The following is a 27,998-nucleotide window of genomic DNA, read 5'->3' on the forward strand; positions in this document are numbered from 1 at the left end:
TATTTAACGATTAAATGAATAATCCAATATTTTCTATGGCTCTGTCAGTAATTTTAAGGGAAAACATTTTTCAACAGCCTCACAGACAAAAACAAACTTACTTCAAAGAAAAATTGCATGTCCTGTACATTAAATGAATAAAGCAATATTTTCTCATGGCTCTCAGTTATTTTGAAAGAAAACATTTTCAACAGGCAAACAGCAAAAAGTAAATGTCATTCATAAACAAAATATGCTCCTTAATATTAAGATGAATGCATAAATGAAATTACATGCATTATAAACTGAAAGTGCAATATCCTACCAATCACTGCTTTCCAATAGTAAAAGAGAAAATTGAAAAAAAAAAAAACAATCAAATCAGTTGTATTCTTTCTCATGGCTCTTATCTGCAATTTTCCTGAGTCTATTAACTGAAAAATAAATATAAATAAATAAAATACAATAAGATAAAATACAAAAATCTATGGCACACAGACAAAACAATACTTCCTTCAAAGAAAAATCACATCTTGTAGAAACAAATGTAAAAAATGTAACTGAATTAAAAACTAAAAATACATAAATGTTCTGCGATGCTCACTTGTCTGAGCCTGAGACTTGGTGGTGTCTCATCTTTTGTACGAGTTCATCAATGTTCGGGGTCAGGCTCTGAGCTGAGGAAATCCTCAGAATTGAGTCAAGGTGTTTATCAGTAAGACGGCTCCGGTGTGATGTTTTGTTTAGCTTCATCAAAGAGAACAATTGTTCACACAGGTATGTGCTGCCAAACATGGAGAGCGTCTGAGCAGCTTGGATGCGCAGCTGAGGCATTGCGTCGGGATGAAACGTGCAAACTCAGTGGCACCCACTCTCTCATATTTTTCCCTCAGTGTGTCATTGCACTGGAGCTCAATCAACTCCATTTGGAGGTTTGGTGGTGCGCTTTCCACATCAACTCAAAAGGATTGGCAAGTAGTTCGAACCTGCTTTTTTGAGCTTCAAAGTCAGCAAATCGGCGTCGGAACTCAGCGGCAAGTATGTTGAGTTTATCGGCAAACTGTGCACTTGGGAACACAGCGGTAGAGAGCTTGTCTTTCATGGTCTGGCAGCTGGGAAAGTGGCTCAGGTTTTCTTTCTGCATCTGCGTCTCCCACAGACTCAGCTTGGTTTTAAACGCCTTCACCGTACTGTACATATCAGAGATGACACGCCCCGTCCCTGCAGTTGCAGGTTCATCACATTCAGATGGCTTGTGATGTCGCACAGAAAGGCCATTTCACACATAAATGTTTCATCTCGAAGCTCTGTTGTGTCTTTCCCCTTGCTTTCCATGAACAGACAGATCTCCTCACGAAGCTCGAAACATCTTTGCAGCACCTTTCCCTGGCTTAGCCATCGCACATCTGTGTGATAGGGCAAGTCACCATACTCTGTATCTAACTCGCCCAGAAATGCCTTGAACTGGCGGTGATTTAAACCTTTGGCTCTGATGAAGTTAACTGCACGCGTTATGATGGTCATTACATGTTCCATTTTCAAGGCTTTGCCACATAACGACTCCTGGTGTATTATGCAGTGATAAGCTGTCAGCTCGTCTGTAACATTTTCGTCCCGCATCCTCTCACGTATCCTTGCCACCAATCCACTCCTGTGTCCACACATCGCGGGTGCTCCATCTGTTGTCAATCCCACGAGTTTTTCCCAAGGCAGTCCCATCTCATTTACACATCTGGATACCTCTTCATACAGATCTTGTCCTGTAGTCGTGCCATGCATCGGACGTAACGCCAAAAACTCTTCTGTTACGGTCAGGCTGGAGTCTACTCCACGAATGAAAATTGACAACTGGGCAATGTCAGTTGTGTCAGTGCTCTCATCCACAGCAAGGGAATATGCAATGAAATCTTTTCCCTTTTCCACAAGCTGTTCTTTTAGATTGGTGGACAGCTGGTTTACACGTTCAGCAACGGTGTTTCTGCTCAGGCTCACGTTTGAAAATAGCTGCCTTTTGTCTGGGCACACTGCATCACAAACTTTAAGCATACAGCTTTTGATAAACTCTCCCTCTCTAAATGGTCGGGCTGATTTTGCAACTTCTTCTGCCACAAGAAAACTCGCCTTAACAGCAGCCTCGCTTTGTGATTTTGCTTTTGTGAACAAAGCCTGCCGGGACTTAAGACCTCGTTTTAATTCTTCCACCTTCTGTAGCTTTTGTTCCGTGTCCATATTCTTGTCTCTGTCTTTGTGTTTCTTAGAGGTTTCATAGTGCCTTCTTAGATTATATTCTTTCATTACAGCCACACTTTCTCCACACAGAAGACAAACAGGTTTGCCTTTTACCTCCGTGAACATGTACTCTGCCTCCCACCTGGCTTGAAATTCCCTGTGCTCACCGTACACCTTCCGTTTAGCCATTATTGGGGAGGGGAGTTGCTGAAAGTTGACATCTGCTCTGAATGCTGATGAATAATGAAGCCGAGTCCCGCTTCCAGCGCTACAGTGAGTTCGCGGGCTTCTGTTGCATTGTGGGGAATGGAGTATTGGTGCGTGTAAAACCCCAGCAGGCGGCTGTGACCTGCGGGCCAATTCTAATACTAATCAAATATCATCCCGGGGGCCATAATAATTCATTCGCGGGCCAAATCTGGCCCGCGGGCCTTGACTTTGACACATGTGTCCTACAGCATACTCTAATAGAATATAATGGTCGACAGTATCGAAAGCTGCACTGAGGTCTACCAAGACAAGCACAAAGATGAGTCCACTGTCAGAGGCCATAAGAAGATCATTTGTAACCTTCACTAAAGCTGTTTCTGTGCTGTGATGAGTGCTGAAACCTGACTAAAACTCTTCAAATAAGTCATTCCCCTGCAGATGATCACTTACTCACATAGCAAGCAGGTCTGGCCCGGATCTGGTATCAAGCCGGCACTGCTGACTGACTTCTGGCATGATAAGGCGTGTGCCATCCAGATATGGGCCAGGCCTGGCATAGATGGCACTGTCTATGTGACAGCATGCCATATCTGGCTCAGTTGTAGTTTGGTGTATGTGGCCCAGGCCCGGATCTGGCATCAAGCTGGCACTTCTGACTGACCGGTGTCATGGCAGGGTGTATGTCAACCAGATGTTGGCCAGGTCTGGCAATGATATCACTATTTATGTTCCTATTTTCCTATTTTAGTTAGAAGACCCAAATGCCATTTTGCAGTACTATGCTGCTATGGTATGGAATGGAGGAAAATGAAATTGATTCTGTGTTGATTTCAGATCAGGATTGTCTATAATTTATTGATTGATTGTAATCTGTGTGGCATAATACCCAGAATGTTGGCTGGGTGGTATGGGATCAAATACTGATTTCATTCAATGACATGCAAGTCAATTCATAACTTTTATGTAATGTGTTTTTTCTGGAATTTTGTTTAATATTTTGTCTCCCTACATTAAAGTGCAACAAAAAAACTGGAGACTGTTTATTTCTGTGAGCAAATTGACAAATTCAGCAGAGGATCAGATAAGGTACTCTGTTCTAGCACCTGTGGACAGTTATACATGTGGCACTTTAGTCCAAGGGGAAGACAAAATTAAATGTTAAATTTCAGTTTTCAGGCCCCTCTTCTGTGGAACCAGCTTCCAGTTTGGATTCGGGAGACAGACACTATCTCTACTTTCAAGATTAGGCTTTAAACTTTCCTTTTTGCTAAAGCATATAGTTAGGGCTGGACCAGGTGACCCTGAATCCTCCCTTAGTTATGCTGCAATAGGCATAGGCTGCCGGGGATTCCCATGATGCATTGAGTTTTTCCTTTCCAGTCACCTTTCTCACTCAATATGTGTTAATAGACCTCTCTGCATCGAATCATACCTGTTATTAATCTCTGTCTCTCTTCCACAGCATGTCTTTCATCCTGTTTTCCTTTTCTCACCCCAACCGGTCGCAGCAGATGGCCGCCCCTCCCTGAACCTGGTTCTGCCGGAGGTTTCTTCCTGTTAAAAGGGAGTTTTTCCTTCCCACTGTCGTTGTTTGCACTGAATAAATGGCTCATATCAGCATGTACTGACCACTCAGTGCATTTTATCAACAACTTTAATATTTTTTGGGAACGCAGGCATCTGTTTAAAGCAAATGGATTTAATTTGAACAAGTCTGGGGTGAAACTGTTCACCTCCAACTTGTTTTATTCCATACGTCATCCATCTGTGCTTGGTGCCAAGGCTGAGATAAACGAGGAGTTATCTCATAAAGAGGAACAAACAGTACTGCAAGAACAGACAAAGCCCAGCAGAAACCTTGAGGAGGAGCTCCATCTGCCCCCACCCGGGAAGAGCCTCAGAAAGGAGAGACATCTGAGGCAAGAAGAGGGGTCCCTACTGCCCTCCAACTCTCTCAACAACACCAACGACCAGGACCAGGGACCACGACCTTCCCCAGTCCCCCAAACCCCTGACAGGCCATCACCCTCCTCCCCCTCCCTTTCTCCCTCCTCCCCACACCTGAAATTCACTGAGGAGATGATGGAGCGGGTCAATGCTGGGCTCAGATCTACCCCCGGCCCAATCCCTTTTGTCCGCCATAAACCCCCACCAGAGCAGCCAAGGTTCGCCATCGGGCCCTGCCCTCAACAGAGCAATCGAAGTTACATTGCCCAGCCTTGCCCCCCTTAGTTCCTCCTTACCATCTTCATGCCCTGTCTCCGCAGTCTGATGTGTGATGTGTGGAGGGTCCGGGCTGCGAGGATTATGGCAGTGGTGACTTTTCCCAGGAGAAGCTGGGACCCTGTTTATTAGAAGGTTTTAAAATTTCTGTACTTTTAGGTGACAGAAGGAGACATGTGGCCTGGTCAAAACACAGAGAGCTGCACTCTAAAAGATCTTTAAATATAGTAAACATACCTTGTGTGCCACAGACTGCTCCCAAACATGAGGGGGCAAATAATACCTCTAAAACACTTAAGTTGGCTTTATTAAACGTTAGATCTTTAGCTGGGAAAACATTTTTAATTAATGATTTAATCACTGAGCACAGCCTTGATTTTATGTTTTTAACCGAAACTTGGTTGGACCAAAGTAACAGTGGAGCTGTTGTCATCGAGTCGACCCCTCCTAACTACAGTTTTATCAGTGAGGCCAGGGTGAGCAGGAGAGGAGGAGGGGTTGCTGTCTTATTTAATGAATCATTTCAATGTAAGCAGCTATCTCCTGGAAGTTTTCAGTCTTTTGAATATGTGGCTTTACAGCTGAAGGCCACATCCAAAGTTGTGTTTTTTAATGTTTACAGGCCTCCCAAATACTGCACAGACTTTTTTAATGACCTCAGTGAACTGCTGTCTGTGATCTGTGTTGATTTCGACTGTGTAATTATTGTTGGGGATTTTAACATCCATGTGGACAACCCTCAGGACAAAGGGACTAAAGACCTGAGTAACCCTCTGGGCAACTTTGGGCTGACTCAGCATGTAACAGAGGCCACACATAATAGAGGACACACTCTTGACCTACTGATCTCCAAGGGCCTGAGCATTTCAAACGTTACTGTGTCTGATGTGGGCCTGTCTGATCATTACTGTGTTTTCCTTGAAAGTAAAATCTCAGCCCACACAAATATATCAACAGCAGTGATCACAAAACGGTGTATAACTGAACACAGTAGTGAGATCTTTAACCAGGTCTTCCCATTAACACCTGACCTGTCCAGAGGTTCAGTCAATGAGCTTGTCAATAGCTTCAATGCTAAAATGTTAAATGTAATGGACACTATTGCTCCCATTAAGGTGAAGGTTATCTCTGGAAGGAAAAAGTCTCCATGGAGAAACTCCACACTGGTGAAAAATGAAAAAAGAGAATGTAGGAAAGCTGAGCGCAGATAGAGAAAAACAAACCTCCAGGTTCATTATGACATCTATAAAGAGAAACTTCACAATTATAATTTACAACTGAGGAGTGCAAGGAGGTCCTACTTCTCTGACATCATCACCAAAAACAGTCATAACGCTCGGGTCTTATTTTCTACAGTTGACAGGCTAACAAACCCTCCTGTGTCAGTGGCAGCTGAACTTCATTCGACCATGGCCTGCAATGACTTTGCCAAATTCTTCACAGAAAAAATCCAAAAGATTAGACAAGCAATTAATACATCAACAGCAGATCCAGGATATGTACTGTGTCCACCGAAAAACTGTTTAAACACCATCAAACAGTTTCACCCTATTAACAGCAAAGACCTGGAGGACATCTTAGGTCAACTGAACTCCTCCTCTTGCTGTTTAGATGTCCTGCCAACAAGTTTTTTCAAAAAGGTCTCAAAGACTTTGGAGTCAGACCTGTTACAGATTGTCAACTTTTCTTTAATGTCAGGTGTGTTTCCAGAATCACTAAAACTGCTGTAATTAAACCTATACTGAAAAGGACAATCTTGACAAGACACAAATGAATAACTACAGGCCGATCTCAAATCTCCCATTTTTAAGTAAGATTATTGAAAAAGCAGTTTCTTAACAGCTCAATTACTTCTTAAAACAGAATAACTGCTATGATGCCTTCCAGTCAGGTTTTAGACAGAACCACAGCACTGAAACCGCTCTGACCAAAGTGTTTAATGACATATGCCTGAACACAGACAGTGGAACAATGTCAGTCTTAGTTTTACTGGATCTCAGTGCAGCATTTGATACAGTTGACTAAAACATATTACTCAAACGACTGGAGAACTGGGCAGGTCTTTCAGGAACTGTACTAAACTGGTTCAAAACATACTTAGAAAACAGGAAATACTTTGTATCAATAGGTAACTTCACATCTGAGCTGACAAGTATCACATGTGGAGTTCCCCAAGGTTCCATCTTGGGACCCCTTCTGTTTAACATTTACATGCTCCCACTGGCACAGATTATAAAGAACAAAAAAATAAACTATCATAGCTATGCAGATGACACACAAATATATATCACAATGTCACCAGGAGACCGAGGCCCTGTACAGGCTCTTGGTAAATGCATTGAGGAAATTAATGACTGGTTGTGCCACAATTTTCTCCAGCTAAAGAAAAACAAAACTGAAGTAATAGTCTTTGGTGCCAAAGAAAAACGATTACAGGTCACCAGAGAACTTCAATCTATACACCTAAAAACCACAAACCAGGCGAGAAATTTGAGTGTAGTGATGGATGCAGACCTAAACTTAGAAAAACACATTAAGACAATAACAAAATCAGCTTACAATCACCTGAAGAATATATCAAGGATAAAAGATCTGATGTCTCAACAGGACCTGGAAAAACTAGTCCATGCATTCATCTTTAGTAGGCTTGATTACTGTAACAGCATCTTTACAGGTCTACCTAAAAAATCAGTCAGACAACTACAGTTCATTCAGAACTCTGCTGCTCAAGTCCTCACTAAGACCAAAAAAGTGGACCACATCAGTCCAGCTCTGAGGTCTTTACACTGGCTGCCTGTCCGTCAGAGGATAGACTTTAAAGTTCTGATGCTGGTCTATAAAGCTCTGAATGGTTTAGGACCAAAATACATCAGTGACCTCCTGACCCAGTATGAACCTTCCAGATCCCTCAGGTCATCTGGATCTGTTTTTTTATCAGTTCCCAGAGTCAGAACCAGACACGGAGGAGCTGCATTCAGCTTTTATGCTCCATATATCTGGAACAAACTCCCAGAAAGCCTCAGATCAGCTGAAACACTCAGTTTATTTAAATCCAGGTTGAAGACACACCTATTCTCAGCTGCATTTGAATAAAACACCAAATCCACACTTTTAAGCTTAAATTTCAAAACTTGTCATGGTCCTGGGTCGGTGACCCAGTGTTATTGGTTTGTATTATGACTGTTGTTTTGGGTTTCCTAGGGTTTAGTGGTGTTCCCTCTGTTTGGTGTCTTCCCTGCTTGTGCATCCCCTTAGTGTAGTAGGTCTCTATGTTTAGTCCGCGTCTCTGAGTCTGTGTCATTACGTGCATGTGTTTCCTGTTTTACTTTGAAGGTCTCTGTCTTATGTCAGCGCGTTCTGTTTACGTTTCCCCTGCCCCGTCAGCTGTTATGTTTCCTCCTGTTTCCCATCCCTGATTACTGGTGTGTATTTATAGTGTGTGTTCACCTGTCCTCGTTGCTGGTTCGTCTGTGTTGTTCACCTCGCTCTTCCTGCGTCTCTCCGTCCGCCTCTCAGTGTATTTCCCCGTACCTCCCTGCATCTTCGTTCAGGTTTGTTTTGTTAGCTCTGCCCAGTTTAGGTTCCAGTTTCATGTTCCCCCGCCATCGCTGTTTGTTTCCACTCCTGTTAATAAATACTCACCTGCACCAGAGCTGCCGCATTTTGGGTCCTTTTCTACAAACTCCACACGTTTGCCACACCGGACGTGACAAAACTTACATTTTAACTACTGATTTTATCTACTGTTCTGATTTTATCTACTGTTTTTTTTATCAATTTTAAATCATGCTTTTTAATTTTTTTTGTTTTTTAATGACTCTGTAAAGCACTTTGAATCACCTTGTTGTTGAATTGTGCTATATAAATAAACTTGCCTTGCCTTGCCTTAATTGTTTTGAGCAATATTCAAATTACAAGCATAGTATACACTCATAGGGTACACTTCTTCAACTAATTCTAATGCACATGTCTAATCAGACAGTCACATGGCTCCTGGGTGCCCCGTGGGTGAGGTGTTGCATGTCCTACTGAGAGGAAGCCCGGTGGTTGAGGATACACTGGGGAGAACACATCTCTCAGCTGGTCTGGGAACAGCTCAACATTTCCCTGATAAATTGACTGAGATGGTTGAGGAAGGGGAGATCTAAGCTTAGCTTATGCTGCTACACCCGAAACCAGCTCCTGAAGTGGATATGTGGGTGGATGGATGGATAGTCAAATGGGAGCAATACAGTTCATTTAGGCATGTCGAGCCCATTTGAGCCCAGTGGGCACAGATGGGCTCCAGTGGCACAGCCCATTGTGTAGCCACTGGAGCTTATCTGCCCTACATTTTCATGCCGTATCCATGCATTCATTTTGGCATGGAGACATGGTGGAGCCCACAGTGGTTAAATGTGGTTGAACTGGAGGGCTGCATGAGCAGTCCTAGGAATAGCTAAGATACTCGGCAGGATAATCGAGCTCCCAGCCCTCTGGTAAAGGACTTGCTTTAAGGTTAAAGACCGCCCATATGGTGAGAGGGGAATTTTTATATACAGCTTGTCCATTTTCAGTATCAGTATAGTCTCATGGCTGCACAAAATATATATATAAATGTGCTGCTTCCTATGAATTTATAAAAAGAATAAACTGAAACCAGTGACACATTTACACTTCAAATAATTGTCACTATTCTTGCATCTTTGTTTGTCACTATAAAGCTGCATTGCAGAAGTACACTTTATACACTTCAGATATTGACATTTCCAAGAAATGGCAATTTGTGGTACAAAAAAATGAAACTATAAACAAAAATATGTTTAACCTTATTTAATAATTTCTAAAATAAATGCAATTGGATGCATTTCACAGGCATGTCTCTTTTTGAGGTACCTGTTTGTTTTTATAACTAACAAATAACTATGGTAATGATATTTTAAATAGAAGTTTGGGTAGCTTTTTACTTTGTGATGTTGTGTGTATACACTACCAGTCCAAGTTTGGACACAACTTGTATTTTAATGGTTTTTCTTCATTTTCATGACTATTTACATTGTAGATTCTCACTGAAAGCATCAAAACTATGAATGAACACATATAGTATTATGTAGCAAACCAAAAAAATGTGAAATAACTCCAGGCATGTTTTATATTTTAGATTATATTTTATTATTAATAGCCACCTTTTGCTTTGAACACTGCTGTGCACACACTTGACATTCTCTCAAAGAGCTTCACGAGGTGGTCACCTGAAATGGTTTTCCAACAGTCTTGAAGGAGTTCCCAGAGATGCTGAGCACTTGTTGGCCTTTTTGCCTTCACTCTGTGGTCCATCTCATCTTGAAACCATCTCGATTGGGTTTAGGTCAAGTGACTGTGGAGGCCAGGCCATCTTCTTGGTCAAGTAGTCCTTACACAGCCTGATGGTCCAACTACATGTGAGCCAGTTTCATCATAGTGCTTGATGGTTTTTGCGACTGCACTTGGGGACACAATCACAGTTTTAGCAATTTTCTAGACTGACTGACCTTTGGTTCTTAAAGTAATGATGGACTGTCATATCTCTTTACTTAGCTGATTGGTTCTTGCCATAACATGAATTCTAACAGTTGTAAAATAGGGTTGTTAGCTATGTGTCATGGCTAACGGATGGACTCAAACGCTGACAGCATTCTGGCAAGCAAAAGGGTGACAGTTTATTTACAAAAAGTGAAACCACAGTGCAATATGTATATTCAGTGAGTGGGGCAGGGGTCCAGGGCTCCAGGGGATGGAGGGAAGGGAATCCACACTCGCTCTTCTCCACAGTACAATCTCCGCCGCTCCTCTTCCACACACTCATCCACTCTAGCTCCAATTTCCACTCACGCCGACATGCTCAAGGATCACAGGAAAGGGTCCACCACCAGTTCTGGGGATATCTATACATAGAGAGCTCGATTAGAACCAACAGGCAAAAATAAACTGAGAGTCTTTTTGAGGGAGAGAAGAGAGCACGAACACGGGAGTTTCAACGTTCCAGCGATGACTGCTCCGTGCCAAATCATTAAATAGTCACAGAGAACACCAGCAGATCAGCAACAGGTGGTGGCAATCACCGCAGGTGCATGGGCCAAGAGTGAGAGCCTACACTGAGCTCCACCCAGGCAAGCAGGAGAGAGGGAGAGGGATACAAACAAAACAAAACCTGTGGACCATGACACTGTGTACCAACTTGACGTCTGCATAACAACTGATGGTCCCAACCCCATTAAGAAGGCAAGAAATTCCACAAATGAACCCTGACAAGGCACACCTGTGAAGTGAAAACCATTTCAGGCAACTACAATATGAAGCTCACTGAGAGAACATTCAGAGTTTGCAGCACTGTCAACAAAGTAAAGGGTGGCTACTTTGAGGAATCTAAAATGTAAGACATATTTAGGTTTTTTATCATTTTTGTTCTTTGCTATATAATTCCATATATCTTGCTTCATATATTTGATGTCTTCAGTATGTACCTATAATATATAAAGTAGTAAAAATAAAGAAAAACCATTAAATAAGAGAGTGTGTCCAAATTTTTGACTATTGGGCAAATGACTCCATTAGAATCACTACAGTCCTTGGAACTTCAGGTCGGGGGGCTTTGACTCCTGACCAGGATGTCTGTGTCCAGTAAGGGTCCCTAGGCTAGACCCCTCATACTAACCAAGCTTACCTCAGGTATGTGCAAGAGAGAGAGAGGGGACTAGAAAAAGAGAACATATTGGTTCACTCCAATACAGCACTTCACTCTCAGACTGCAGACTTGCCCAGGGTATTTAAAAGTAGAATGGGAGGCAGAGCCTACAGCTTCCAAGCCTTCTTTGGAACCAGCTCCCAGATTAGATTTGGGAGACCCTTTCTACTTTCAAGATTAGACTTAAAACTTTCCTTTTTGATAAAGGATTTTAGCTGGATCAGGTGACCCTTAATCCTCCTTTAGTTACCCTACAATTGGCCTAGGCTGCTGAAGTGTATCTTCTTCACTCCTTTTTGCATTTAATCAATAGTTATTATTCATATCTCGCTCTCTTTCACAGTGTGTCCTTTTTCTTGTCTTCCTCTCCTCATCTTCAGCCAGTCAGCAGATGGCCGCCCCTCCCTGAGCCTGGTTCTGACAGAGGTTTCTTCCTGCTAAAAGGGAGTTCTTCCTTCTCACTGTCACCAAATGCTTGCCCATCCTTGCTCATAGTAGTTTGTTTTATTGTTGGGGGTTAAAAGGGTACCTTACAATATGAAGTCCCTTGATGCAACTGTTGTTTTTGATTTAGTCATATAACTATAAATCAATTAAATTGAACTGGATTGACTACATATAACGTTTTCGAGCCTGATAAGCATCACAAGTCTTTTCTTTAGTCTTTAGAAATTTAGTTCGTGCCTTCCATGAACTAATGTTCTTTGAATAAAAACAAAGCCCTTCTTATTTCACCTTCCAGTTAACTGTAAATAAAGCAGGTTCACACGTTTCTGTCATTCTCTGATATGAATTACTGGATCGTTTTCTGAAATAAACATATACATTACATATCCATGTTTTTTCTTTTCTTTTCTTTTATCTAGTTTTATGACCTGTGTTGAAATCGTATCATGTCTTTTTCTATTTTACTTGAATCAGCCCATTACGATTCAACTGTGACAAACTAACAATTTGAACTGACACACACAAAAAATGATATTTAAACAGTAAAACCCATTGTAAGATAGCATGACCACAGTAACAATCACAGGACAGAAAAAAAAATCTAGCATCCTAGCTGACTGCCTGTCTGACGTCCTGGCTGAAGTGAAAAGTTCCAGCGATTCGGGGGATAAAATAAATTCCAATCAGGCACTTGGAAAATCTGTGTTCCCAATCTCTGGGTTGCATGGCTCTTGCTTGTGGGATTGGTGGGGGTCCGGGGGTGTTGGACTGGTTGTCTTGCGCCTGTGGGGGTGGGCCTTGGTGCTTTGGGTGTGTTTGCTGTCTCTTAGTTTCTGCAGCATTCTGGGCCTTTCTCTCTGGGTGCCCTTAATACATCGGTGGGGTTGGGATATGCTGGTTGACTTATACTAGACCTCCATAGGAGCTTTCGACCCTAGTGCAGACTTTCATGCATGTTTTTCACACCGCAGATTGTTCTCAACTTCTTGGTCTTTGTTATTGGTTGCAACCAAACTGGGGCTTCTGAACTCTTAGTCAAGTCAAGTCAAAAAACTTTATTTATCCCCAAGGGGCAATTAAGATACCTTGCCGACAACACATATGACATACAAACATCACATTGGGCTAGGTAGCACTGGCCGGTCAACCACACGAGCAGCAACCCGACCGAAACCATAGAAAATGCACAACATGAGGAAAGACGAGGAGAAAAAAAGAACTCCCCCCAGACTGAGCTCCAACAGGGAGATCAGTTTGAGAACAGAAAAAAAAAGCACCTCAGCACATGGCACATGAATCATCACATCTCACAACATAAAAGACGTAAGCTTCGAAGGCATTTGGAGTGGGTGGGTATTTGGGCAATCTTGAAAGAGGTGGAGATGTTCTCACAGCAGAAGTGATCACTCTACCTGGTGTTATGTACACTAGCGTACTCCTTTGCTTGAATGTTTGGTTTCCTTGTCTCATCAGGGTGCATGTTCAGGGGTGTGGTTATTATGAAGATTGCTGTCACAACTTCACACGTGCACCCACACACACACAAGGGGGGGAAAAGGGGGACCGGGCTGAAAATGATGGTTTAGAATAATATTAATTGTCAGATGCCTCAACCTGTAGATGATAGTGAGACATGAGCCATGACATGTGAGCCTAGTAGCACAAGTCACCCTTTAATTCTTTTCTGAGGCCCCCACAAAGAAAAAGGAAAAAAGTGTCATTATCAACATGTTTTTCTAAACATAAGAAATGTTCCCCTTCCCCACATCCAAGACTCCAGAAAAGGCCCAGGATCCTAGTTTTAGAATGACAGGCTTGAAGCTAATTTGATTTTTTAACATCTTCCATGTTTCATATGTTTTCAGAAATGTTTCTTTTAATTCTATTACTCATTATGTGAGCTGCCTACTTCAGAGTGAGTCCTTGCACATGCTATTGGGTTTTTATTGTGCATGCCTTTGTAAAAACGTATGAGGCAAACCATATATCATTTTAATTTTTGTTTCAGAAATTAAATGAAAAATAAATGCACATTACATTTTTGTGTTTGATTTTTTTTTTTTTTTTTGCTCTACATTAGACCTACATGTTTTGCAGTACGCTTACCAGTCAGTAGTGTTTTGGTTAAACTATAAAAGCATTTGTGTCTAAGTCTTAAAACGATGGTGAAAGGGTTTTAATTCTTTAAACACAGAGTCAAATTGACTGCTGACTCACTTTATATCCTGACATGTGATTGAGATGGATTTGATTATTTTATCATCTCTTGCACAAGTGAGTCTGTGTTATGTCATGTGAAAAGCCTTAACTTTTTTGACAGTAGAGACTTGAGAATGATGTTCCCCATATGAAAAGTAAAAAAAAACATTCTTCCAAATGGTGTTCACTAACATTTAACACAACAGCACCCTCTAGTGGAAGCTCTTGTCATTTCAAACTGTTCAAGAGGCGCTAGATTGTGGACAATGTTATACCAAAAATAAACAACAACAAAAATAAACAACATCAGATTTAAAGATTTTCAGTTTAAAAGCAAAACAGCGTCAACAGTATTTTAAAATATATTCTCTCATACTCTTTTATATTTTCTGTTGAAACTGTTGCCTTTTTGACAGACACCAGTGAAGTAAACTGAAGGAACTGAAGTAGTCTGCAGGCTTTTTCCCCCAGCACTTAAGAAACTACAATCTTTGTTTGTTTTCTTATAAACGTGTTTGATTCTCTGAATTAAAAACTGGCTGCTGATTAAATGTTGTAACAAGAAATACAAACATTGGCCCTTTTTTCCATTAATGTAATATTGCAGGTTTTAAAATTTGCACTTATTTATACACAGTGAGAACAGAATTCATCATTAAAATGAAATGCAGAATAGAATAACAATCATAGCTAAAATTTCAAAGCATGTAAAAATATATGGTCTCGATGTAAAATGGTGTTATGGTATTTTTTTACAGATCCATTTCATAGCAGCTGTACATGAAATATCATTCCAAGTCCTCTGGTCTGCAGCTCTTATATGCACACAGTCTTCTTCACCATGCCGTGAGCCTCCATTGTTGGGTTCATTTTTTGCCCAGTTCCTGATAGGACAATTAACAATAAAGGTGTTTAATGAGGATGAAAAATTAAATATGACACTCCTGACTGTAGAGCTCTTTAGCTGTGGGAAAAATTTAGGTAAACAAATGCTTTTTTTAGGAGATAGTCACGGTTGAAATAAGCCTACACAGAGTACAGCGAAGTCAAACGCACCATTCCAGATAAAAATAATGCAGTGCATTAATGTGGTGGTTAGCACTGTTGCCTAGGTTTAAATCTATTGGCTACCAGAGTCCTCTCTGTGTGCAGTTTGCATTTTCTCTGCCTATGTGAGTTCTCTGTCACTTCCTCCCACAGTCCAAAGACGTGTGCTATCTTAATAGAGGAGAAAAAGGATAGATCGATGTATTTGTCATGAAATATTTAAAACATTATAACTGAGTTCTTCTGTCAGCATGTGCCCAAAAGAAGTCAGTAGAATCCATCTTTAAAGTTCTGCTCTTATTTTGGCTCATCCTACTGACATGTAGTCTAAGGAGCTTGGAAAGAAAAGCGTCTGGACTTCTTTAAGTTGCTTGAAGACGTTTCACCTCTCATCTGAGAAGCTTCTTCAGTTCTAGGGTCAAATGGCAGAGAGTCCCAAATTTAAACCCCGTGGGAGTTCCCCCCCCAAAGAGGGACAAAAGTACCCCCTGATGGTCCTCTACCTAATCACATGAGCCAAGGTGTGAAAACGGGTGTGGGTCACAATCAGCCAGGGTTTCGGGTGAGCTCATTGTGAAACCTGGCCCCACCCTATCATGTGATTTCCTGAGGTCAGATGGCCCAGGGTGTGAGTGGGCGTTAAGGTGTCTGGGAAGGGATCTCAAAACTGGATTATAGATGGCAGACAGTTGGTGTCGTAAACCACCACCTCTGTTCAAAGATGGTCGCTCACAGTGGACATAGATGGCCTCTTTCACTCCTCTTTCAAACCATCTGTCCTCTCTGTCCAAAATGTGAACATTGGCATCCTCCAAAGAGTGACCTTTGTCCTTTAGATGCAGATGGACTGCTGAGTCTTGTCCCATAGAGGTGGCTCTTCTATGTTGTGCCATGCGCTTGTGAAGTGGCTGTTTGGTCTCGCCAATGTAGAGGTCTGGGCATTCCTCGCTACACTGTACAGCATACACTACATTGTTAAGTTTGTGTTTTGGAGGGGTTTTTTGGGTGAACCAGTTTTTGTCTGAGTGTGTTGCTGGGTCTGAAGTACACTGGGATGTCGTGCTTGGCGAAAACTCTCCTGAGTTTCTCTGATACACCGGCTACATAGGGGATGACAATGTTGTTGCGTCTGTCTTTCTTATCCTCCCTAGCGTGTGTCTGATCTTCTTTTCTGTGCATCTTTGCTGACTTTATAAACGCCCAGTTAGGATAAACACATGTTTTACCATAACACCAGCTAGGGTGACCTGGATAACTGAGAACCTTCACAGACCTACTGACATGTAAGCTCTATGTTCATGAGAAAACATCTGCTAGAAATTCAGTAAAAGTAATAAATTGAACCACAGTAAAGACTTACGCCAGAGTCAGTGGAGTTCCATCTACCCATTTCCACTGTCCTTCCGTTCCATGGTCAGTCAAACCAATCCAAGTGATTGTAGCGAGAAAGTTCTGTTTAACATGCACAAAAAACATTTTATTTATTTTTTAAACAGAATTTAGGATGTGCTGTTTTTACTAGTTTTGAAGAAAATTCTTAATTTCTTTGACACATTTCTCACAATTAACTAAATATTTTTTCCTTCAGTAGAATGAGCTAACAGGAACCTGAAAACTAACACACGTCACATCAAGGTGGAGAACCAGTGTGTACATCACATTCATCTTCTGCTCCCTTCTGTTTTTTTACATTCTGTTGTGTTTTTCTGCCTCCACACATCACGTTTCTGGTTGTTCCATCGTTAGCTGGCTGACTACATAAAATATTTATCTAAGCAGACTTGAGGTTTCAATAAGTCATATGTACATTCACAGAAAAGCCCTGGTGTTAGCTAATTTTGTTTTTTTCTAATTAATTTGTATTTTTATTTCATGTTAACTTGTTTTGTTAATTCAGTTTAGTTTCAGTTTCCAAAGTGGATTTTTTTTTGTTTTAGTTTTTTGTTTTAGTTTTAGTTTAGTTAGTATTTTTTTTATTTTTTTTTTATTGTACAGCTATTACATTTTTTGTACAGCTATTACAATAAAAACACAGAAGTTTTTGAAAGTAGTTGACTGACAGTTCAGTCAGTCAGACGAGGAAGTGTGAAGGTCTGGGGCTGTTTTGCTGGATCCATGGTCAGTGACTTGTACAGAGTGAGAGGCACCCTGAATCAAAACGGGTACCGCACCATTCTGCAGTGCCATGCAATACCCTCTGGTATGAGCCTAGTTGGTCAGAAAACAAATCATTTGTTCCCATGTGTGTAGTTGAATCTATTAAAAACACAGTTTTACACATCTCGGCATGCTGTGCAGAGTGTCCTTAACAAAATTTGAGGAAACTGGAAAACTGAAAGGAAAAAGAAGAAATGTCAGGCTTAAAACACAACAGATAAACAATGACAAGAATGACAATGATCCCAAACAGGTTCATCCTAAAGCAAGATAATGACCCAAAACATAAGTCCAAGCTATCCCAGAACTACCTCAATAAAAAAGAACAAGATGGTAAACTTGAAAACATGGAGCGGCCAGCACAGTCTGCAGACTTAAACCCCATCAAGCTGGTTGGGGATGAACTGGACAGAAGAGTGAAAGCAAAGCAACCTACAAGTGCCACACATTTATGAGAACTTCTGCAACAAATACGGGAATAACTTTCTGAAGAATTTTTAAATTTCTATTGTAGAAATAATGCAATGGGTGTAGGGCTGTTTGATATAACGATATATATCGGATGACAATATGAAAATGTCTATAGTTTCATATTACGCTATCGTTTGTTTTGTGGTGTTGCAAAATAAACTGTTTATGGCAATATTTTGTCATCATTTTGATGGTTTCTTAAAGTTCTCTCTTTCATTTATATTTAATATAACCACACTACGGACGGAGAACCGACTGTTTTTATGCGTTGTCGTTAGCAACAACATGGGTAAAACCGTCGCGTGCCTCTGCCGTCTGCTTGTTTATTTTCCACATAAACCTTTCACAGTAAAGCTGAAGATCCTATTGAGATTTTTCAAAATAAACTGAATCACATGAAATAGTATGCAGAGTGTTTACAGACGAGAAGCTAAAAAGAGCCGTCAGGTGTAAAAAAAACCAAACAAAAACCTTAGAACAGGCTCTTCCCCACAGCACGCCGTGTAATAAATACAAAGAAAATTGCGGCCATTTCAACTTATGCAACACTCAGCCCAGCTGAAAACACTTCACCCAAGTCGAGTTGCCCGAGATTCCCAGAATTTACAGAAAATGTTAAATTTTTGTGACATATATCGTTGTCGGGACGATAAATGTCTTATATCGGGATATGAGATTTTGGTCATATCATACAGCCCTACATGGGTGTGTTCAACTGTTGTATCTGCCAAATGTGGCTACTTTGATCAGTCTGGAGTTTAGAATACATTTTGGTCTATAAATTGATTCCGTGATTTCTTTTTTCACTCAATTGCTTATTTGTACTATGCTTTCATTTCAGACTACAATGAGACATTAAATAGCATAATTTTTAATAAACAACTAGAAAAAATGTGAGTGTTCTAATATATTTGACCGATAGTGTATATATACACTATATTTTTTTTACTTCTGGCGCCCCCCGTGTGCGGCAGCCTGTTACAGCAGCTCTGCTCATTCTGAGTTTCTTTCTTTCTTATCTTTTTCTTCTCGTAATTTTTTATAACTAACGTATTAGTAATTAGTCTCTGCAACCATGTTCTACCGTTTTGTGCTAGTTCTGGTCGTTTTTCTTAGTTTTTTTCTACTTTTTTCACCCGTGTCTGGGGACCCAGAGCAGGGATCCTTTGTTTACAGTAAGGATCAGCTGTTAGCGCTGCGTCCCGCAGCTGTACTGCCGGTGGACAGACCCGACATTCCCAGCGAGCTGAGGAGGAAAAGACGGGGTGTCGTGCTGGGAAGGAGCGCCGTCGCCCGAGAAGGAGACGTTATCGACCATCTCTTCCTTCTGTAATTATTGGAAAGGTACGATCTTTGCCCAATAAGATGGATGAGCTCACGTCGCTAACCTGGTCACAGAGGGAGTACCGGTGTTCCAGATCAACTGGCGTTTAGATCAACTGGCGTTGGTCGAACAGATGTGTGGCAGTCTTGCGTTTCAGGAGCTGCTACCGACAAAACAGCAAAAAAAACGCCAAACACACAATTGAAAAGTACACATGTATTGTGCATGAAACGAATTCAAACGTGGTGCAGATGTGTGTCACAAGTTGATCTGGCTGTAGGCTGTGGCACTCGGCCAGAGGTGGCGCTGGTTGATTCGAGTCCATGTTAGTGCACACAAAGTAAACTGCACGCTTTAGTTGTGAAGCAAAAACGCTGAAACCGGAGAAATAAAACGTGCGAGGGGAACGATAACGACGACAAGAGTCTCCCGATCATTTATTCTCGCTGTCCTGTGAACAACACCGGCGTGGGGTTAATTGTTTGCTGTTTTCGCGATCGTGTCGAGCATGAGGCTATCACCAGGTAAACTCGCGACATTTTTAAACATTTTGTTGTTCAATGGCATCAAGACTGACGGAGTGTGTTTAAGATAACCTCACAAGTGTCACGGATGACATATTTGGCGTTTTTTTTGCTGTTTTGTTGGTAGCAGCTCCTGAAACGCAAGACTGCCACACATCTGTTCGACCAACGCCAGTTGATCTAAACGCCAGTAGATCTGGAACACCGGCAATGTAGCATCATGATGCTAACGGAGTCATGGCTAACACCGCTAACTCCGGACACGAGCGTGACACTACCGGGATTCCAGCTGCTGCGAGCGGACAGGACGAGAGAGAGCGGTAAGAGGAAAGGAGGGGGACTGGCAGTGTTTGTGAATGACAGATGGTGTAACCCTGGGCACATCACTGTAAAAGAACAACTCTGCAGCAGAGACATTGAGCTGTTAGCCGTTAGCATGCGTCCGTACTACCTGCCCGGGAATTCTCGCATGTTATCGCGATAACAGCGTATGTCCCCTCGACCAGCGCGGATGCAGCCTGTGACACTCTCCACTCAGTGGTCAGCAGACTGCAAACACAATCTCCGAGCCCTTCTCATAATATCAGGGGACTTCAATCATGCCTCACTGGACTCCACACTGCCCACCTTCACCCAGTATGTGACCTGCCCAACCAGAGACAATAAAACACTGGACTTACTGTATGCCAATGCAGAAGAGGGATACAGTTCATCACCTCTCCCTCCCTGGGCAGATCTGATCATAACCTGGTGCACCTTGTCCCTGTGTATGAGCCCTTAGTGCGCAGGGAGCCACCAGCCACCCGCACAGTACAGAGATGGTCGGAGGAGAGCGAGGAGGCTCTTAAGGATTGTTTTGAGTCCACTGTGTGGGAGGTGATCTGTGACGACCACGGAGAGGACATCGACAGCCTTACTACATGCATTACTGACTATATTAATTTCTGTGTGGATAACACCGTACCTACCAGGACTGTGCGGTGTTTCTCCAACAACAAACCTTGGATTACTCCAGAAATTAATGCTGTCCTCAAGCAGAAGAGGAGGGCCTTCAAATCCAAAGACAAAGAGGAGTTGAAAAGGGTGCAGAGAGAGTTGAGGGGACTGATAAGGAATGGGAAGGACAGCTACAGGCAAAAGATGGAGAACCAGCTTCAGCAAAACAACGTTGGTGAAGTCTGGAGAGGCCTCAGAACCATCTCAGGCCACAAACATCAGAACTCTCTGCCTGGGAGGGATGTGAGGTGGGCAAATGAACTGAATCATTTCTTCAACAGATTTGATTCAGCCATGAGGCAGTCTCCAACATTGGCTGCAGACTCACCCACCCCCACCGCTGCTGTTCCACCTCAGACACTTCACACCTCCTCTATTCACCCTGCTCACCCCTCCCCACCCCCAACAACAGCATCCAATACACACTCAACACAAGGCTCCAGCCTGTCTCTCTCAACCACCCAGGTTAGGAGGGAACTGAGGAGGATTAAAGCCAAGAAGGCAGCGGGTCCAGATGGCATCAGCTCGAGGGTCGTCAGGTCCTGCGCGGACCAACTGTGGGGTGATGGAGTACCTCTTCAACCTGAGCCTGAGGCTGGGAAGAGTCCCACAGCTCTGGAAAACCTCCTGTGTTGTTCCAGTGCCAAAGACTTCACGCCCCAAGGACCTCAACAGCTACAGGCCGGTGGCTCTGACATCCCACCTGATGAAGACCCTGGAGCGGTTGGTCCTGGCTCAGCTTCGGCGCCTTGTGAGCTCATCACTGGACCCACTTCAGTTTGCCTACCAGCCTGGCATTGGAGCGGATGATGCCGTCATTCACCTCCTACATCGTTCCCTCGCTCACCTGGAGACCGCTGGGAGCACTGTGAGAATCATGTTCTTTGATTTCTCCAGTGCCTTCAACACTATTCTTCCCTCGGTTCTGAAGGACAAGCTGGAGAACTCAGGAGTGGGCCATCACCTCACTACCTAGATTTTGGACTACCTCACCGACCGACCACAGTATGTGAGGACTCAGGGCTGTGTGTCGGACAGGGTCGTCTGCAGTGCAGGGGGCCCCACAGGGAACGGTTCTGGCTCCATTCCTCTTCACCATCTACACTGCAGACTTCTCCCACAACTCCACCCAGTGCTTCCTGCAGAAGTTCTCTGATGACTCTGCAATAGTCGGCCTCATCACTGATGGGGACGACAAGGAGTACAGAGGACTGACTCAGGACTTTGTGGACTGGTGCCAGCTGAACTACCTCCAGATCAATGCCAGTAAAACCAAGGAGCTGGTGGTAGACTTCCGCAGAGCACAAACATCCTCCACTGCAACCACTGAACATCCAAGGTATGGACATTGAGGCTGTGGACAGCTACAGGTACCTTGGTGTTCATCTGAACAACAAACTGGACTGGACTCATAACTCAGACGCCCTCTACAGGAAAGGGCAGAGCAGACTGTACCTGCTGCAGAGACTCAGGTCGTTTGGAGTAGAGGGCCCACCCTGAAGACCTTCTATGACTCTGTGGTGGCCTCAGCCATCTTTTACGGTGTGTGGTCTGCTGGGGTGGCAGCATCTCTGCTGGGGACAGGAAGAGACTGAACAGGCTGATCCGAAGGGCCAGCTCTGTTTTAGGATGCCCTCTGGACCCAGTGGAGGTGGTGAGTGACAGGAGAATGGCGGCTAAGCTCTCATCCCTGTTGGACAACATCTCCCACCCCATGCATGAGACTGTGACAGCACTGAGCAGCTCCTTCAGTGGGAGACTGCGGCACCCACGGTGCGGGACGGAGAGATTTCGCAGGTCTTTCCTCCCCACTGCTGTCAGACTCCACAACAAAGACTTTAACTGATCAAACACACACATGTGCAATAACACTAAGTGCAATAATCTTCCTGGCATCGTTGTATTTTTTACTCAGTTGTATATAGCATTTGTATTCTATTTTTATCTTATTGTATATTTTATTCTATTTTATTCTATTTTATTCTACTGTATATAGTATTTTATTTTATTCTATTCTGTACAGTTGTGTACTGTATTTATTCTTATTTTATTTTATTCTAATTTTTGCTTCATAACTTTTGCACTGTCCACTTCCTGCTGTGACAAAACAAATTTCCCACATGTGGGACTAATAAAGGTTATCTTATCTTATCTTATCTTATCTTATACATACTGTACCTGTTCTTCAGAGTTCTTTATCACCACCAGATCTGCCCCTTTGTCTCTACAGTCCTGTCTAGCTTCACCCCAGATACCAGACCTTACAGAGGGGAAATAACAACTACCACTGAATATGGTCCATCCTGTGAGACACGTTTTTTCTGGAAGAAACATCAAACAAGAAATATCAAACAGTAGTTTTAATACTTATTAAAAGTACTTATGACTTATTATGTTAATATAAATTAGTTTTATATTAACATATTTTGTCAGTTAGATCAACAAAACATCTCACCTGCTGGAGAATCAAGATGAAACAAATTGTGTCATGAAATAAAATTGTGAAAACACTAGTACCAAATTGTTTGTGTGCTCATTTTGCTAATGAAGGGTGTGAAGTTACCAATGTTACACACCACCCTTTTCATGTTTTTCAGCCTCACTATTGGAAAAAAGCAGTCCTGCATATTTATTTAATATGTGGATTGAAGGACATATCCTGGTCAAAAAATCACTCCAAGGTTCCTCACAGTGTTACTGGAGACAAAAGTAAAGCCATCCAGAGTAAGCATTTGGTTAGCTACCATATCTTTTATCTTTTTAGGGCCAAGGACAATAACCTCAGTTTTATCTGAATTTAGACGGAGAAAAATTAGAGGTTATCCAGGTCTTTATGTCTTTAAGACATCCCTGCAGGTTAACTAATTGGTGTGTGTTATCTAACTACCTTCCCTCTCTTTGTTACCTTCTGACTACACTTCCCCAGTCTGAATGACATTCCAGTGTTATTGTTGTACATCCTTGTCGTTCGGATCAGTGAATCGATGTCTTGTTCACTCCTGACATATAGGTTGATGTCATCTGTGTAGAGGAGGTGGCTAACATTCTGTAGTCGGTATCTGTAGCCAGTCTTGTTAATGATCTCAATGTGGGGGTTCAGGCCTATGCAGAATAGCAGTGGGGTCACAGCATCTCTTTGGTAAATCCCGCACTTGATGATGACTTGTACAGTTTGGTTGAAGTTGGCCTGTAGTGTTGTTCTCCACATCTCCACTGAATTTCTAATGAAGGCTCTTAGGGTCCTGGTGATTGTGAAGTGCCTATTGTTCTGGGCATTATAAGATCCATGTATGAGGCATTGAGTTTATTGGCTTTCTTCCAGTTAATCCAAGCGGTGCAAAGGTTGGTCAGTCTGGTCTTGCCGTATTGAGTTACTGCTTTTTTCTAACAGTTAGCCAAGACTGTGAGTCTTTGCTTGACAGTTTTTCATCAGGTATGGACACCTTGTTGAACTTCTTGGGAACCCCTCTCTTCATCACTCCTTTCAGCTGTTCTCATTGTGGGCTAACTTCTGTCTGTCTGTCTAACTGTCTGTGGTTTCAGTGATGGTTACAGTAGGCATTATGCGTAATTCTAAATTCACATCTTCTAATGGACTTTTGGAGAGTACTTCACATACTATTGGTAATCAGCCACTGAGGCACTGAGAGTCCAGGTTTCCACGATAGCCATGATCTTCTTGTAACACAAAAGGACCTGACGCACATAGCATTGCAAGTTTTCAAATGTTTATTTGCAGTGGTTTGTGTTTCTTGTTCCTTTCGTCTGCACAGCTTTCCAGCTTCAGTCTCCTGCTCGGCACACACCACACAGCTCTCTTGTCAGGTTCCACCAACCTACTCAAGTAGGGAAGGCATGATTAGATGATGGAAACCATCATCATGACCTGTGCTGGTCAGCCTATCTGACACCACACCCCAAACCCATTGCTCCATCCCTCCCCTGCAGCTGGGCCACACAACACACACACACTTCTCTTTCAGGTGCTCTCATATTCCACACCTTCAATGCACCAGTTTTTCTTGGCTTGAAGTGTCAGTCTCGGAGTGTGGGGATTATGATATCTCCATCCTGACCTGACATCCCGGTTGCCTCTTGCCAGAGCATTTGTGTTTTACCTTGTAAATCTCTAGTTGTGATAGCAGGTGCTTTTTCTAGTTGTTCAAATACTTGGCTAGTAGTTGTTTTGATTTTAAACTAGATATTTTTTGTTTTTGTGTAGTACTCTTTCCAAAGTCAGTCCGATTTTGATAAAAGTAGAAAACTATTTGATATTTGTCTTAAATTGATGTTGAAAAAATTTTATTTCTTGATCACAGATTTGAAGCAGTTGACTGAGTTTTCATGGTTTGACATTTGTAAAAAAAAATGTTCTGAGGTCTGCATTAAGAGTTGTGAGGTAATAGGACTTTCCAGCATGAGCCACCCTAAGGAAGAGGCAGCTATGCAATGACAGTAACAGTTTGACTGAAAATGACAGCTTTATTCTGGCATTTCATCATTATTCTCGAAATAGTATTTCAACTTCATTCACCAGAATTTCAACTTTATCCTCAAAATTTTAGATTTAAATATAAAAAGTCAAAAATTCTATGGCATAAAGAGACAAGGACTTTTCACAATACCTGGAAAGTGAATCATTGCTTTTGATTATTAACTTTTACAAAGACACACAACTAATACATTTACACAGGAAATACACGGACTCACTCTGCTTTTACAAACCTTGAAGCCGTTCCAACTCATTTGTCTTTTCAGCGAGGTTGGCCTGCAGAAGGTCTCTCTCCTCAGTCATGGAGGTAAGTTTGTTTCTGGTAGTGGACAGAGTTTCCTTAAGAAGGTCTCTCTCCTCAGTCATGGAGGTAAGTTTGTTTCTGGTAGTGGACAGATTTTCCTTAAGAAGGTCTCTCTCCTCGGTCATGGAAGAAAGTTTGTTTCCGGTAGTGGACAGATTTGCCTTAAGAAGGTCTCTCTCCTCGGTCATGGAAGAAAGTTTACTACTCTTGGCTGAGACATCTGCAGCTGAATCACGAACTAAAATAATTGGAGATGCATGTTTTTGAGACACAAAAAAAGCTTGTGCATTCATTTTATAGTTTTTAGACCAAAACTAAAGTATTTCAAATTTGCCTGTAGGCAATTAAAAATATTCTTAAACTGAAATTTATGTTAGTGTACTCTATGGGAGAGTATCTGTGAGTGTGTGTGTGTCACAGTTCATTCAACATGGTCTGAAACCATCCAAAATACAAAGTTCGAGACATTTTATTCTGTTCATATGTAGGCTCATGAGTGTTAGAACAAATTATGTACACTGTTCCAAAAAATAGTAATGTCAAAGTATATTACTGTAATTTTTTACAGTTTTGTACTGTCTTCCTAGGATATCATTCAATTTACATAAGCAGACTATGATCTTACTCAAAGGTAAAACAACATAACATCACTGTAAATATAGTAAAACACAATTTACTTGTTTCTTAAATATATTTTTTCGTACATATGCATATTTAGATCGTAAAAATACATCCAGAAACAGCTAGTTCTCTCCCATTATGCCTTGGGACATGTGCTGCTGTTTAGATGTTCTTGTTTTATTGTTTATGGTTAGTTACTTTTAACTGTTATCTTGAATGTTGTGTTTACGCCGTGGTGCAGAGTCACTGACAGTTGTTGTTTTGTAGCGGGATGTCACTCATGTACCATGAGTGACTTCTGTTCTGCTGTTGTTGAAGGTTGAGGCACATGGAAACACTGGAAAGTGTGTAAATGAAGAGCTCCTCCTACCAGCTTGGGGTTGAATAACAAGCTCAATATCTTTGAACCAATTAATTGAGATTCTCTTACATGCCACAATCTAAATCAGTTCACGGCCACGCTGTGCTAATTATATATATATATTTTAATAAATGTAGAGATAGGAATCGCAATTAATATAAATCTCAAAGTATTCACAACATTCCTGAACAGAAATAATCCTCTGCACCTGGGGTGAGGGTGTGGCCATGAAAACAATGTGATATGCCATTGGATGTTGGGACACATAATAACATGACGCTAAGCATCGGCCAATGAATGTGAACTAACAACAACAAGGTCGCGGTATGGCTGCGACCGTAGGAAAGAATCGCATTTTACAGTTTTGTTCTGTTCTTCTAGAATATCATTAAAGTTACGTAAATAGACTCTGACTTCACATTTCAAATGTAAATTAACGTCAAATCACTGTAATGTAATGAAACATAATTGTCATGATCATTAAATGTATCTGTCTGTACATGTCATGATTCCACAAATATCTGTCCGTTATTTGAAAGACTGAACTGTTGGATTCAAATGTAATGCTACGGTAAAGTATATAACATGATCCCTATAAGCTTGTGTTACATCACATAAGTATTATTATCATTGCTAGCTAGGGCGATCGTGGTTCATGAGTTAGCAGTTCGCCTTGCGATCAGAAGGTTGCCGGTTCGAGGTTGTTGTGTCCGTGGTCAAGACACTTCACCTACCGCCTACTGGCCAGAGGGGCCGATGGTGCGATATGGCAGCCTCGCCTCTGTCAGTCTGTCCCAGAGCATGCAATCCATTATTATTTAAACCAACTGTTGACTGTATATTTCTGGACATTTACGTATTATGATTCATATTGCCACATTCATTGACCTTGTTTATAGGTAATTTCATTGTTTGATCACGTTACAATGTTCCTAATTTGATGTCTAAAAGCACTTGGAAAAGGCAGAATCCCATGTAACATTACATAACAAACTCTATTTTCACTACTGAAAATGACCGTATTTTTATGGGACAGTTATTTTCTGTTATTTTACGGTCGTATTTTGGCACCCCAGCTGCCGGAATATTACTGTTTTTTGGGGATGTTTTCTTTTCCTATTTATAGATGATTTCACTGTTTAATGACATTAACATGTTCCTAATTTAATGTTTAGCGGCACTTGAAACAGGCGAGATCCCATGTCAAATTAGCGCAACTAATTGTATTTTTATTACTGGAAATAACCGTATTTTTATGCGGGAGTTATTTTCTGTAATTATACGGTCGTATTTTGGCACCCCAGCTGCTGGAATATCGCCGTTTTTTCAAGACGCTTTTTCTAACAGTGTAGAATCAGACTCACAGTAAACACCAAGGGTGATGAGTCCAATTAGCAGGAAAAAACTCAGCAGGCCCAAACAGAGAATCACACCTGAATGGAAACTCCTCTTATACTTCCTTGGACCTGAAAAGAGAAACAAACACAAACACTAATGAAGTGGAAAATAGTAATGACTGATGATAAAAATATGTCTATTTTGTTTTTTGTTGTCTCTTTCTTACCCGTGCAGTTTTTTGCATTGTCAAATTTGTCATATTCAGCATTCATATAAATTTCCTCCATCATTTGTTAGAATGCCAGTTATTCCTGAGATGGTCAGATCTGCAGCACAGGGCAGCAATACTGTGAATGCGTCGTTACTTTCAATT

The 27,998-nt window shown here is 41.8% G+C and overlaps 1 protein-coding gene across 2 annotated transcripts; it reads right to left on the reverse strand.

Annotated features, from left to right (window-relative positions):
• Positions 1-10,141: 10,141 nt before the first annotated feature.
• Positions 10,142-27,972, reverse strand: LOC116310642 (CD209 antigen-like protein A). Of its 2 annotated transcripts, none has more exons than XM_039599721.1 (6): positions 27,852-27,972; positions 27,652-27,753; positions 25,235-25,543; positions 22,688-22,830; positions 16,398-16,489; positions 10,142-10,544 (listed from the first exon to the last, which is right to left on the reverse strand). In XM_039599721.1, the coding sequence occupies exons 1-6, from the start codon at positions 27,913-27,915 to the stop codon at positions 10,502-10,504; spliced, it is 753 nt and encodes a 250-aa protein (XP_039455655.1). In that variant the 5' UTR covers positions 27,916-27,972; the 3' UTR covers positions 10,142-10,501. The 2 variants fall into 2 exon arrangements, with proteins under 2 accessions (XP_039455655.1, XP_039455654.1); XM_039599720.1 differs by lacking the exon at positions 10,142-10,544 and adding an exon at positions 13,830-14,874.
• Between the last annotated feature and the right edge of the window lie 26 nt (positions 27,973-27,998).

Source organism: Oreochromis aureus, linkage group 16 (genome assembly GCF_013358895.1).
Source record: "Oreochromis aureus strain Israel breed Guangdong linkage group 16, ZZ_aureus, whole genome shotgun sequence".
NCBI classification, from domain to species: domain Eukaryota; kingdom Metazoa; phylum Chordata; class Actinopteri; order Cichliformes; family Cichlidae; genus Oreochromis; species Oreochromis aureus.

Bases quoted from the DNA above. Each gene is read 5' to 3' on its own strand.
- LOC116310642 (XM_039599720.1), bottom strand. From the start codon at position 27,915: ATGATGGAGGAAATTTATATGAATGCTGAATATGACAAATTTGACAAT. The intron at 22,831-25,234 runs GTTTGTAAAAGC...TGTTTCTTCCAG, and splicing joins TGAGTTGGAACGGCTTCAAG to AAAAAACGTGTCTCACAGGA. The intron at 14,875-16,397 runs GTAAGTCTTTAC...TTGTCCTATCAG, and splicing joins GGAACTCCACTGACTCTGGC to GAACTGGGCAAAAAATGAAC.